The sequence below is a fragment of the Aethina tumida genome, chromosome 1 (assembly GCF_024364675.1).
Source record: "Aethina tumida isolate Nest 87 chromosome 1, icAetTumi1.1, whole genome shotgun sequence".
Taxonomy (NCBI): Eukaryota; Metazoa; Arthropoda; class Insecta; order Coleoptera; family Nitidulidae; genus Aethina; species Aethina tumida.
This window is the reverse complement of record NC_065435.1, coordinates 40,046,543-40,059,026: the sequence shown is the minus strand read 5'-3', so window position 1 is coordinate 40,059,026 and position 12,484 is coordinate 40,046,543. Positions and strand designations below refer to the sequence as shown.

The window sequence follows — 12,484 nt, the reverse complement described above, 5'->3', positions numbered from 1 at the left end:
AACTACAAATTTTTACAAAAATCATTCAAAAAAGAGGCAAATAACACTTAAATATTTATTATATATTTTTTTCCATTTAAATTTATATTTTGAAAAAATTATTTTTAGTAAATTTTGAATAAGTGTTAATTTGATTTAAAAAAATCAGTCATTTTCATATTTATTATATATTTTTTCAATTTAAATTTATATTGAACAATATTTATTTTTAGTACATTTTGAATAACAGTGTTAATTTGGTTAAAGAAATCATTTAAACCTGAAATACAGTCAATTTGATAATTTTAAAAGTGAAAAGGCAAAAAATATTGAAATATTTTTCGATTTAAATTAATACTAAACAAAAATATTTTTTAAGAAATTTTGAATTCGATATATCAATTTGAATATAAAAATCATTTAAATTTGAAACACAGTTATTTTGAGAATTTCAAAAATAATTATTATATTTTATATATATTTTATTTTTAGTAAATTGTGAACAACATAAGTAATTCGATTTAAAAAATCATTAAAATCTAAAACACAGTCATTTTGATCATTTTAATAATAATTCAAAGTATTTTCAAGATTTAAAAAATCAACAACTTGATAATTTCATTTCATTTAGCCAAAAATGTTTAGAAAAATCACAAAAAAAAAGAAAAGGCAGAAAACATTTACAATTCAAATTTGTAGTAAAATATTGTTAATAAATTTTTAAATAATAGTATTTGTTTTAACAAACAATCATTTAAATCTGATAATTTTTGAAAAAAAAAATTAAAAGTAGTTTCAGATTAATTTCATTTAACGAAAAATTTTTACAAAAATCTTACAAAAAGAAAAGGCAAAAAACAATGAAATATTGTTTTTTTTTTTAATTTTTACAATTCAAATTTATGCTAAAACAAAAATATTCTGTAAAAAATTAAAAAAAAATAAATTTTGAAAAGTATTTTTGTTTTAGAACATTTTAGAAAGTTCACAAAATTGTCTAGTTTTAGAAATTTAAAAATATATATATATATATATATATATATATATATATATAAGAAGAAAATATTTAAAGTATTTCAGAAAATTAACTCCCTACATTAATTCTACTGTATTTATTATTAATTTAAATTGAAACTGACTAAAAAATGTTTAGAAAATACAAAAAACATTGAAATATTTGTAAAATTCGAATTTAATAAATTTTTAAATAATTGTATTCATTCTAACAAATAATCATTTAAATATGTAAAATAGTTATTCTGATAATTTTTGAAAAAAAGTAGTGTCACAGTTTTAGATAATTTCATTTAATTTAACTAAAAATTTTTACAACAGGAAAAGGCAAAAAGCATTAAAATTATTATTTTCTAAAATTAAAATGTTTTTGATTTAGTTGGAACATTTTAGAAAGTTCATACAATTATCAATAATTTTAGAAATTTAATATAATCAAGAAAATATTTTAATTATTTTAGAAAATTTACTGCCCTGTATTAATTCCTCTGCAATTATTATCAATTTAAATTGAAACCGACTTATAAAATCAAAAAGACGGTTCACAGTCGACATTTGCAGTGCGAGTCTCAAGCCCAGCAATTATCTCCAGCTGCAATTATTCAAAATTCATTCGAGAAGTCACCCCAGCCAGTCCGGGAGGGTGAAAAGTACGATAAAAGCGCCGCGAAATACGTCCGTTCCCATCTGGGAACATTAATTTCCACATTCACGACGGCACCTTTCGACGAATCAGCACCAACCCCTCCCGCAAATCTGGCTAAAAACCTTCGGCATCAATCTCGGCCGGGATTTTTTTTTTGTTTGCGGCGCAGATATATAAGTGCGTTGCTAAGTGGCCGGGGGAAGCGTCAATAAACATTAGCACGTAAACAAACGGTTCACAATTGCGAAAGTCACTTGTAAATGTTTAAAGCGACTAATACGGACTCTAAATGCGGGATTATACCGAAGATTAAATGTACATTTTCTCTCTCTTTTATATTTAAGCCCCCATTATTGTAAAAGATTCAAATATAAAATTATTTTCAATAAAATTTGTGAGAGTATTTATGAAGTTTTATAATCCAGTGGTGTACCATACACAAATTCCTAGATACAGAGGATTTATACAGAGAGGTCGTAATATAAGTGGAAGAGATACCCTCAATTCAGTGTTACTTTGCTTGTTTAAATTAAGTGAGTACTTACAGAATTATGAGCCATTTATTTAATGTATTAGGTAAATTTCCAAAAAAGTGTTTATTACTAAAATATTCGATAGGTAAATGGGTCAATTACAAGTCAATATTTATACAATAAAAGACACTTTTAGTATGTCGTTTACTTCGGAATTGTTGGTTGTGCTTATAATAGTTGAGAATCAAGAATTTTTACGACCTGACTAAGAACATTATATTTTAATGTAACCCCCTTCCTTTAAGTAGTTGATGTGCCCATATGTTATCAGGCAGTTTAACACATGTAAATTTTATGGCAAGATTTATATTTTTATATATTTTAAATGGTTTTTATTCGAATTTGATATCTTGAAAAATTGAAAAATACTCAGACATGTACGAGTACATTGGTGGCCATAATTATAGCAACTTATTAAAATGTTTTAGAAGTCATGCTACTTGAATTGGTCAATTTAATTATATTATTTAAGTAACTGTGAACATCTTTCAATATTGTCGCTGGACAAAACTATAGCAATTTTTTACTTTATACTTAGACAAACTGATAAGTAGAGATTGTTAAGAGTTCAAATTACTTTATGTAAGTCAAGTAATAGTTTTTGGTCTTAATTTCACATTATTTTATTATATTTTTTTTTAATAAAAATTAGGGAAAATCATTGAAATAAATATTATAATTTTTTTTTTATTTAAATTCATACTTAACAAGAATATTTTTTAAGAAATTTTGAATTGGGCATATTAATTTGAATATAAAAATTATTTAAATGTGAAAGATTTAGTTAAATTGACTATATTTTATATGGTTTTTATTCAAATTCGATATCTTGAAAAATTAAAAAATCCTCAGACATGTACATGTACAGTGGTGGCCATAATTATAGCAACGTATTAAAATGTTTTAGAAGCCATACTACTTAAATTGGTCAATTTAATTATATTCTTTAATTAACTGTGAACATTTGTTAATATTCGTTGTCGTTGGACAAAATTATAGCAACTTTTCACTTATACTTTTTTATATAGTCGATTATTTATCAGAGAACTTTTGCTTATTATAATTATTTAATAATGGGTCATAGACAAATTGATAAGTAGAGATTACTAAGAGTGCAAATTACTTTATGTAAGTCAAGTAATAGTTTTTGGTCTTAATTTCACATTATTTTATTATTTTTTTAACAAAAATTAGGGAAACAAAAATATTTTTTAATAAATTTTGAATTAGACATGTTAATTTGAATATAAAAATCATTTAAATGTGAAAGATTTAGTTAAATTGACTCTATTTTACATGGCTTTTATTCGAATTCGATATCTTGAAAAACTGAAAAATCCTCAGACATGTACATGTACAGTGGTGGCCATAATTATAGCAACTCATTAAAATGTTTTAGAAGCCTTGAATTAGTCAATTTAATCATATTCTTTAATTAACTGTGAACATCTTTTAACATTCTTTGTCGTTGGATAAAATTATAGCAACCTTTTTACTTTATACTTTTTAATATAGTCGATTATTTGTCAGAGGACTTTTACTTATTATAATTATTTAATAATGGGTCATAGACAAACTGATAAGCAGAGATTGCTAAGAACTAAATAAATCAGTGGTTTCCTATTTTAGTTCAAAAAACTTAAATGGATAATTATAATGTAATAAAGCAATAGATTCTTATCGTTAACTCAAATTAAAGCCAATCTGGAGGAAATGGGACTTGCAGAGATTTAGTTTAGGGACTGTGGGTTGGAGGTTTGTTTGGCATGTCATAATACACAGAGGGTTCCATTGAGAAAAACATATATACCCTTTGTATCTGGTGATATATGGACATCATAGGAAAATATGTTTCATAAACATTCATAAATATCCTTACAAATTTTATGTAAATCTTCCTTGGGTATCTTTTATGATAAAGTAAATAGGGATGGTTAAAATATAAACCAATAACAATGTACGATAAAACCGTTCCCGCTGCCGAGACACGACAGTTTCCCGATGAGTGTCTGACAATGTCTTTCAGCATCGATTTGCAAATCAATACGTATTCTTTTTGCGTTCCCTTTCGAGTGGGAAACCCATTGAAAAACTGCCGCAAACAGTTGTGTCGCAATCACCGAACGTTCCGCCCGCATTTGACGTTACAAGGAACGTTCGGTCCTGTGTGACACTCGAAAAAAGCACCACGTTCAATAAGAACGAACGGCTGTAATGCGTTCCCAGCGAGAGTAAATTAATTAACCGTCCCGCCAGCAGCACATGTCCACTCGACGCAATTGTTTATAAATATTCTAAATCACGACAACAAAAACCGCTTTAATAAAATGTATATAGGAACTTCCGGTGTGCGGATGACTCACGTCATCATCGTCGTTGTCGTCGTCGTCGATTGCCTTTCACATGATGAATTATCTGTCGCATTTAATAACCGCGTCTGCGATTCAATTTTAACGAGCAGCACTTTGTGCGCGTTTGTTTCGAAAAAAAAAAACGCGATAGGCGACATTTAAATATTCATTACACGACATGGAAAAAAAATCTGGCGATATCGCCGGTACCGCAACTGAAATTATCACTGGAAAACGGTGGATTGTCAAAGCGAGGCGCATTTAGTTGCCATGACTAATTCCTGCGATGATTGGCCCAGTGAATCTCGAACGAATTGTATATTATTGTTATACCGAAGATTATTTATGACTCAATGAGGACCTAATCGAATTCTGTTGATGTGTTCTTTTGTATATTGGTGCGCCAATATCAATTTCAGCTGTACCCGTATCTTTTCCTGTACAATAAAAGCTATTGGTTAATGTGCCCTATCAATTTATTATAATGGCTTTATTAAGGAATCACTGTATTGTAGTTTATTGGAGTTGAATGTTTTATTGTTAATTTATGGTTTCAGTTTGTAGAACTTTCCAGATAATAAGATAACATTTAATCATGACATGTTGTACAAATCTAGAAATCAATATTGTTTCCAGACTAGTTAGCAAGTTTTAATTGGTCTCTAATTTACTAGTTCTAATGTTAACAATTTAATTTCTAAATAATTATATATGTTTTGAGTAACTGATACTGAAACAACTTTACCAAAATGTTTATGAAAATTACCATAATTATAAATAATTGAAATGGAAAAATATCAACAAGTATTCATATTACTACTATTTTGAGAACTTATTAGCAAAGAGGAAAATGATTTGTATGTTTAATTTAATACTTTGTCAGCAAATTTTCCTTCATAAAATCTTAAATTTTATGTTATTTATAATTCCAAGAAGGCGAAAATACTAATAAAGGACCTATTTACAAAATACATAATAAAATAATGCTTTGGTAAAAATAATACAATCACAACGACAATTTGTAAAAGTAAAATTACTATTTTTTTCCTTTTAAAAATATACAAATAGATAAAGTATATTGAGTTTTCTGTACATAATTATGTTGATAATACTGTTTTGAGGACAAAATTATAATAACAAACAAAATCAGAAATTCACAATTCTTAGAAAAAGTGAAACAATGAAAATATCTAAACTAACTTTGTAAAATTTGTTTGGAATAATTCATATTTTAAATTTAAATACGTATTTTTCAATAAAATATTAAATTCCATAATAATACATATAATGTCTGAAAATTCTCATAAAATACATGATTAAATACAAAAATATCTTTATCAGTTTTGTCAAAATTATTTGAAATATATAAATAATTTTAGATTAAAACATGTAATTTCAGAAGCAGCAGATTTTCAATAAATTCATAAAGAGAAAATTACATAAAATATTAAACAATTTTGGATTTGGAGAATAATAACTTAAAAATTAAAAATTATTTGAAATAGTTCATATTTTAAATTTGAATACGTATTTCCACAAGTTCCTTCGATAAAATTTTAAATAAAAAAAAAAGTTACATAAAATATCTGTAAATTCTCACAATTATTTGAAATATTTCATAAATGAATTTGGACTAAAAGAACATTATTAAAACATGTATTTCCAGAAGTTGTTTTAGTAAAACTTTAAATATATTCCAATACAAGAGATATTAAAATTATATAATATTACTAAAAAATTCTGGAGACATAAAATAATAAGTTAAAAGCAAATCTCACAAAATATATTTACTAATTTTGTAAAAATTATCTGAAGAACATAAATAATTTTAGATTAAAACATTTTGGATCTGGAGAATAATAACTTTAAAGTGTCAAATCTCACAAAATATGTGTAAAAATTGTTTGAAATCTTCATATTTTAAATTTAAATACGTATATTCAAAAGTTCTTTCGATAAAATTTTAAATAAATTTCATAAAATTACATAAACTGTCTGAAAATTCTCACAAAATTCATGATTAAATACAAAAATATATTTACCAATTTTGTCAAAATTATTTGAAATACTTCATAAATGTATTTAGATTAAAAGAACATTATTAAAATATGTATTTTCAGAAGCTGCATAAAAGATACAAAAATTTTTTATCTGAAACACTTAAAAGTGTCAAATCTCACAAAATACGTGACGAAATAATCTTTTATTATAAAAATATATAAAAGTAAATAAATTTCTTGGAGAAATCAACAAGTAGATAACGTATATTAAGTTTTTTGTACATATTTATGTTGATAATATTGTTTTGGGGACAAAATTAAAGTGTAATTCCATAAGTCAAAATCAAAAAATTTATAAACATAAGTAAAAGTAGAACGATAATAAATTAATAAACATTTTGAACATAAATATAAAAATATAAAAATTAATTTTGTAAATATTATTGTATATTAAAACAATTTATTACTATAAATATTTATTTTTAAAAGGCATATTTTTAGAACAAATATTTTCTTTTATACACCCTTAAATAAGTCGTAAAACTTCCTAGGAACATAAAAGTGTCAGAATTCACAAGCTAAGAATAAAATAATGTTTTGCTATAATCATCATAAAAAAAGTATAACAACAATAAAAATATGACTATGTAAATGTAAAATAAGTATGCGAATTCACGAATATTAACAAAAACTGTCTTTTTTACTTTGTCAGCTGTCACCTGAAATTGCAAGAACGATTCGAATTCGACAATAACCCAAGTGCATGTCGGCTTCAAAAAACGTCAAATTACGGCCAGAACGGCCCGGGACGATATAATGCAACAACAACAATTAACAAATCCAGCCGTAAACCCGACAATTCCCACAACATATTGCAGACAGAACGATCTGCGAAAACGCATCGGGCCGCCCCCGAGAACAATTTCGCCCACAATTTCCGCCCTTTTCGGCCAATTGTTCACGTGCCGATGGCCGGGCAAAAAGCCGGTCGCGAAAAGAGAGAAGAAGAAAAAAAAAAGGCAACGCAAAAACGCACTCACCATGCCTTGACGCGGATGAGGACCTCTCCCTCGTTGGCGGCCGGCTCCGGCTTCTTCAGTATCTTGACCGACTTGAGCCCGCCGAAGCCGGTGAGCACGACGGCCCTCATCTCCTTGGGCGCCTCCTTTTCCTCCGCAACAGGTTCGGCAGTGGCCTCGCCGGTCCCGTTCTCCTTCACCTCCTTGCTCTCGGTCGGCGTCTCCTCCTTCTGGTCCTCGTTGTTGGCAACCGGTGCGGGACTCTGTTCCTGTTCCGTCGACATTGTTCCGCTCGTTTGTCTTGCTCTTTCCAAACTGTTTTAAAACAACTAGTGTGAGTGGTAGACGGTGTTTCGTCCGGTGCACGGAGTGAGGTGGATCTGGCGGCGATCGGGAGCGACGGCAGAATGTAATGGATGTAACAGGTGCTCGGATGGCTTGGGGCGCGTCAGCGGTCGACGCATGTGCAATGGGGCGCGCTGCATCGCACACAGCCACCCTCTGCGCAACCGGGATCGCCCGGAGGGACGATCCTGGGTTCATTCGCTAATATTAACGTTGTTTATTATTTGTTTAATTGATCTCGTCTCTGATTTATCGTGGTTTATTGAATGTTGATAAATTCATTTAATTTAAACGCTACATAAACTGTAAGCCTGGTCATTAAATTAATTAATTTTTTAATAATTTTTGAGATTTTTTTAATAATTTCAGAATATTAATGAACTTCCTAAAATACACTTTACAAAATACATATTTATAAATGATGTTTTAATGAAGTTTATAATAAAAATGATTTATACTAGACATAAAATTCATATATTTATGTTTTTGCAACAATTTTTATAATATTTATAAAAGATGTAGGCAATTTTCTTTTAATCTTTAATTTAATATTATATTTTATTAATATATTCAGTATTGCATTTAATAATATTATTATACTCGTCCAAAAGAAAAAAGTATTTAGAATGAGAGAAAAATGATAGAAAGAGAAAAATATTTGTTGATTGTTGCCTCCTCTTCATTCAGTAGAAACAAAAAATATAAATGAAACCAATAATTTCATTCTAGAAGGTTTCAAGTCTAAAATATTTTGAAAAAACACTCTATGTTCTTCAAATATTAAAATAAAATAATAAAACATAAAATTCATATATTTATGTTTTGGTTAGGTTAATTTTTATAAAAAGGAATTAATATTTATAAAATATTTAGACAATATTATTTTAATCATATTATATTTTATTAATATAGTTAGTATTAAATTTTGTAATTAATTTGATATTCAATATAATTATACTTAAAAATCCAAAAGAAAAATGTCTTTAGAATGAGAGACACAGAATAATATATATAAATATGTAGTAGAATTGTTGCCTCCTCTTAATTCAGTAGTAACAAAAAGTATAGAGATACAAATAAATTCATTCTAGAAGGTTTTAAGTCCAAAATATTTAATATTTAGATAAATTTTTAAGTATAATATATGAAAAATATTTCTAAAAAATACTCTATGTTGTTCAAATATTTATTTCTTATACAAAATCATTTTATAAATTAGTTATTTAACATTTTTAAAACAATTTATATTTGAACTCTTAATCCTTTGGCCCATCCCAATATCATATCAGACTTATTTGTAAGGGGGAAATAAAAAAGACAAATAAGATAGTAAAAATATGTTTGATTAAAATTATTTTAATAAAAAAATTAATAACGAGATATGGAAGAATAACAGAGGTATTTAAAAATTAATTATCTTCTTAAATATTTATTTATATATTTTAAAACAGAATTTTAGTACCTCAAGATGGAGATAATAAAGTACATCCAACTCTGGACAGGAAATAATATTTATAAAATATTTAGACAATATTCTTTTAATCATTTTATATTTTATTAATAAGTCAGTATTAAATTTTGTAATTTCATATTCATTACAATTATACTATACTAGTCCAAAAGAAAAAAGTCTTTAGAATGAGAGAAAAATGAAAAAAGAGGAAAATACAGATAAATATACAGTAGCATTGTTGCCCCATCCTAATTCAGTAGAAACAAAAAGTATAGATTAAACCAATAATTTCATTCTAGGTTTCAAGTCCAAAATATTTAATATTTAAATAAATTATTAAATGTAATATATTTTTAAAAAATACTCTATGATGTTCAAATATTTATTTCTTATACAAAATCATTTTATAAATTTGTTTGTTATTTAACATTTTTAAAACAATTTCTATTTGAACTCTTGATTCATTGGCACATCCAATTAACAGCCCTATTTGTAAGGGGGAAACAAAAAAAAAACAAATAAGATAGAAAAAGTATGCTTAACTGAAATTATTTATTTACAAAAATCTTAAAAATGAGATATGGAAGAATGAGGTTCTCAAATTCTAGTATTTTCTTAAATATTTATTTATATATTTTAAAACAGAATTTTAGAATTTTAGTACCTCAAGTTGGAGATACCAACTCTGGACATTTCCAGGAGAAATAATTATTTTATTAATTACTTTTTTCCTTATGACAATTTTTAATTGTTACCATGATAAGAGCACAGAAAAATAATAAATAATACAATAATACAATTTTGTATTTATCAAATCATGTTGGTCATTTATTTATAAAACAGATATAAACATGAATCAGAGTACAACCAATTTTTATTAAATGTATCTGTATCTAGGTTATAATGTTACAATTTGTGTTATATGCATCTACGTGTATAAAAACTAATGATATCTTAATAATCTTGTATATTTGTATAGTAAATACCTAGTGTATATTTATATGTATATATAATTAATGGAAGAACCACGGAGAGGAATCCAAGAACGTCTGATCAGTCGCATGTGGTTAGCAGGCAGTACTGCTTAACCTCAGCAATAATTAGTCCCAGTTTCAGTGCACGACTTTGAATATCGGGCGGCAACAGTCTATAAAATCGAGAGTAATATTGAATGAACAGGTCCAAAGTCCTCTCTAATAGCTTGTAACATCCCGGTTTCGGCAGGGCCAGTATTTCTAAATGTAATTTTTGTAATGACGCTCTCCAAGTGCAACTCAACTTATATAGTACATTTGGACTGCACTTCTGTAACTCCATTACTTTGCTGATGGAACTATTTTTCAAAAGCACCTCAGCTTCATCAACATATTCAACTAAGTCATTAAAATACTCTCTTAAAATGAGTCTCTGGTATGTCCTGACATTGAATATGTACCTTTTCGAATACAATTCGAAGCCAAAAAATCCACGTCCTAGTTTGTCTAAAATGTGCTGGCAATTTATTATATTAAATGTAACTTTCTGGTTTTCCATGTTGTGGGCCTCGAAAGACATCTGAACTCTATCAAAGAACTGTTGCATCACCTGATGAAGCTCTACGTGCAGGTCGTTGATGATGGCGCATGATTTACCAATGATATGCACCATGCTGTAGGCGTACTGCGTGAATCTTTTGGTGACAAAATGTAGACCAACGTTGGTCCCCAATTCAGATCTGTCCAAATTCCTCACGCTGCTGATGTTGAGCTGCAACAAAAACTTGTATCTGCACAACAAAGTGGTCAATAAATTGCAGCAGTACACGTCCAACATCGGGACGTGTTCACACGTGCCCTTGAATCTTAGAAGCAGCTGATACGACAACATCAGCCCAATGGGGTCGTTACATTCGTCGATTAAATTCGTAATTGTTTCGTTGATTAAGCTGTGCGATCTTCCCATCATTTCGTCGAACAACGACGACGCCTCCTCGTCTTCCAACATGAATATGTCGCGGATGAACTCGTGCTCGTGACAGCATACTCCGATGTACAGCTCATGGATGGTCTTGAAAGTTTGTTCTATGTAATCGAAGTCGGAGTCTTCGGGACTGGTGTAGAAAATCTCGTGTCTGTTGTTCAATTCAAATCGATTGATTTCTTTGTCTGTACCAATTAAGTCGGATTTGGTCCATTTTTCTTTGTAATCGTAGTTGAGACGTTTGAAATATTTGAAGTACAGATAGTTCATGGATAAGATGTACTCGTAAGTAATTCTATTGGCAGTAGTCTTGTCGTATTTAACCAAAAATGGGAATAAGTACTTGTACTGTTTCAAGGTGCCTTTAATGGACTTGGTGTTGGGCTTTTGGTGGCATAATTTGTCTACTACCTTAGTGTAGAACTTATTGATCTTTTCCACTGCAATGTCCTTTGCATTTTCCAAAACTTGCTTTATGGTTTTATGGACATTTCTAGCTCGTATCATTTCAATTTTCTTCTCCAAACGCTTGAGGCTAGCGTGGTAGCTCAGTTCGGTCACCTCCTCCAGTGATATTTCTAAGATTGGAAGAGACAAGTCTTCCAGCACTTCCTGAAACTTGTTGACCAACAAGCCTGTTTTGACAACTTTGGTCGAACTGTCCAACGACAAGCTTCTCATTGACGCGTCATCCATTCGGCCTTCGTCGTCGCTGCGGTCCTTCGAGCATCCGCCCTCCTGGTAGCCCCAGATGAAGGCATCGTTTTGGTTTTCTTCCGTGTCCTCCTGCTTGGGCTCTGCTAACGAATTGTCGCCTTCGCCCGACTTCAAAGTGACGTCGGCTGGACTTTCGTCGGTGCAGTCCTTCTCCGTGGGGTCCACGGAGTTCTGGGTTAACTGCCAGACGTTCAGTTCCTTCTCCGAAATATCTCCTTCCATAGGCACCTTCAATTTGGTCCAATACTGGAATACGGACGACAATTTTGAAAGACAGTTCAAAAAGGTGGCCAGTTTATTCACTGATCCTGTGCCTCGGTATATAACTCATAATCAGGATCAGGATATTGTGGTTTTTCAACAACAATTATGTTCTGTCATCTTTAAAAACTGTCTAATATCTTGAGGGTGTGATTCTAAAATGAGCACTTGAAATTTACTATTTGTTTATAAAATTGATGTTTTAAT

General features: G+C 29.0%; 2 protein-coding genes across 2 annotated transcripts in view; both read right to left on the bottom strand.

Moving 5' to 3' along the window:
• LOC109609529 (synaptic vesicle membrane protein VAT-1 homolog-like) overlaps positions 1-7,962 on the bottom strand; it is a 41,435-nt gene extending 33,473 nt beyond the window's left edge. The window contains exon 1 of the mRNA XM_020026195.2: positions 7,564-7,962. Coding sequence (XP_019881754.2) covers positions 7,564-7,826 — 263 coding nt within the window. The 5' untranslated portion in view covers positions 7,827-7,962. The remainder of the gene's footprint in view (positions 1-7,563) is intronic.
• A 2,431-nt stretch (positions 7,963-10,393) lies between these two features.
• LOC109609477 (vacuolar protein sorting-associated protein 52 homolog) lies at positions 10,394-12,238 on the bottom strand. Its single transcript, XM_020026140.1, has one exon. It carries the CDS (start codon positions 12,236-12,238, stop codon positions 10,394-10,396), a length of 1,845 nt encoding a protein of 614 aa, XP_019881699.1.
• Between the last annotated feature and the right edge of the window lie 246 nt (positions 12,239-12,484).

Bases quoted from the DNA above. Each gene is read 5' to 3' on its own strand.
- LOC109609477 (XM_020026140.1), bottom strand. From the start codon at position 12,238: ATGGAAGGAGATATTTCGGAGAAGGAACTGAACGTCTGGCAGTTAACC.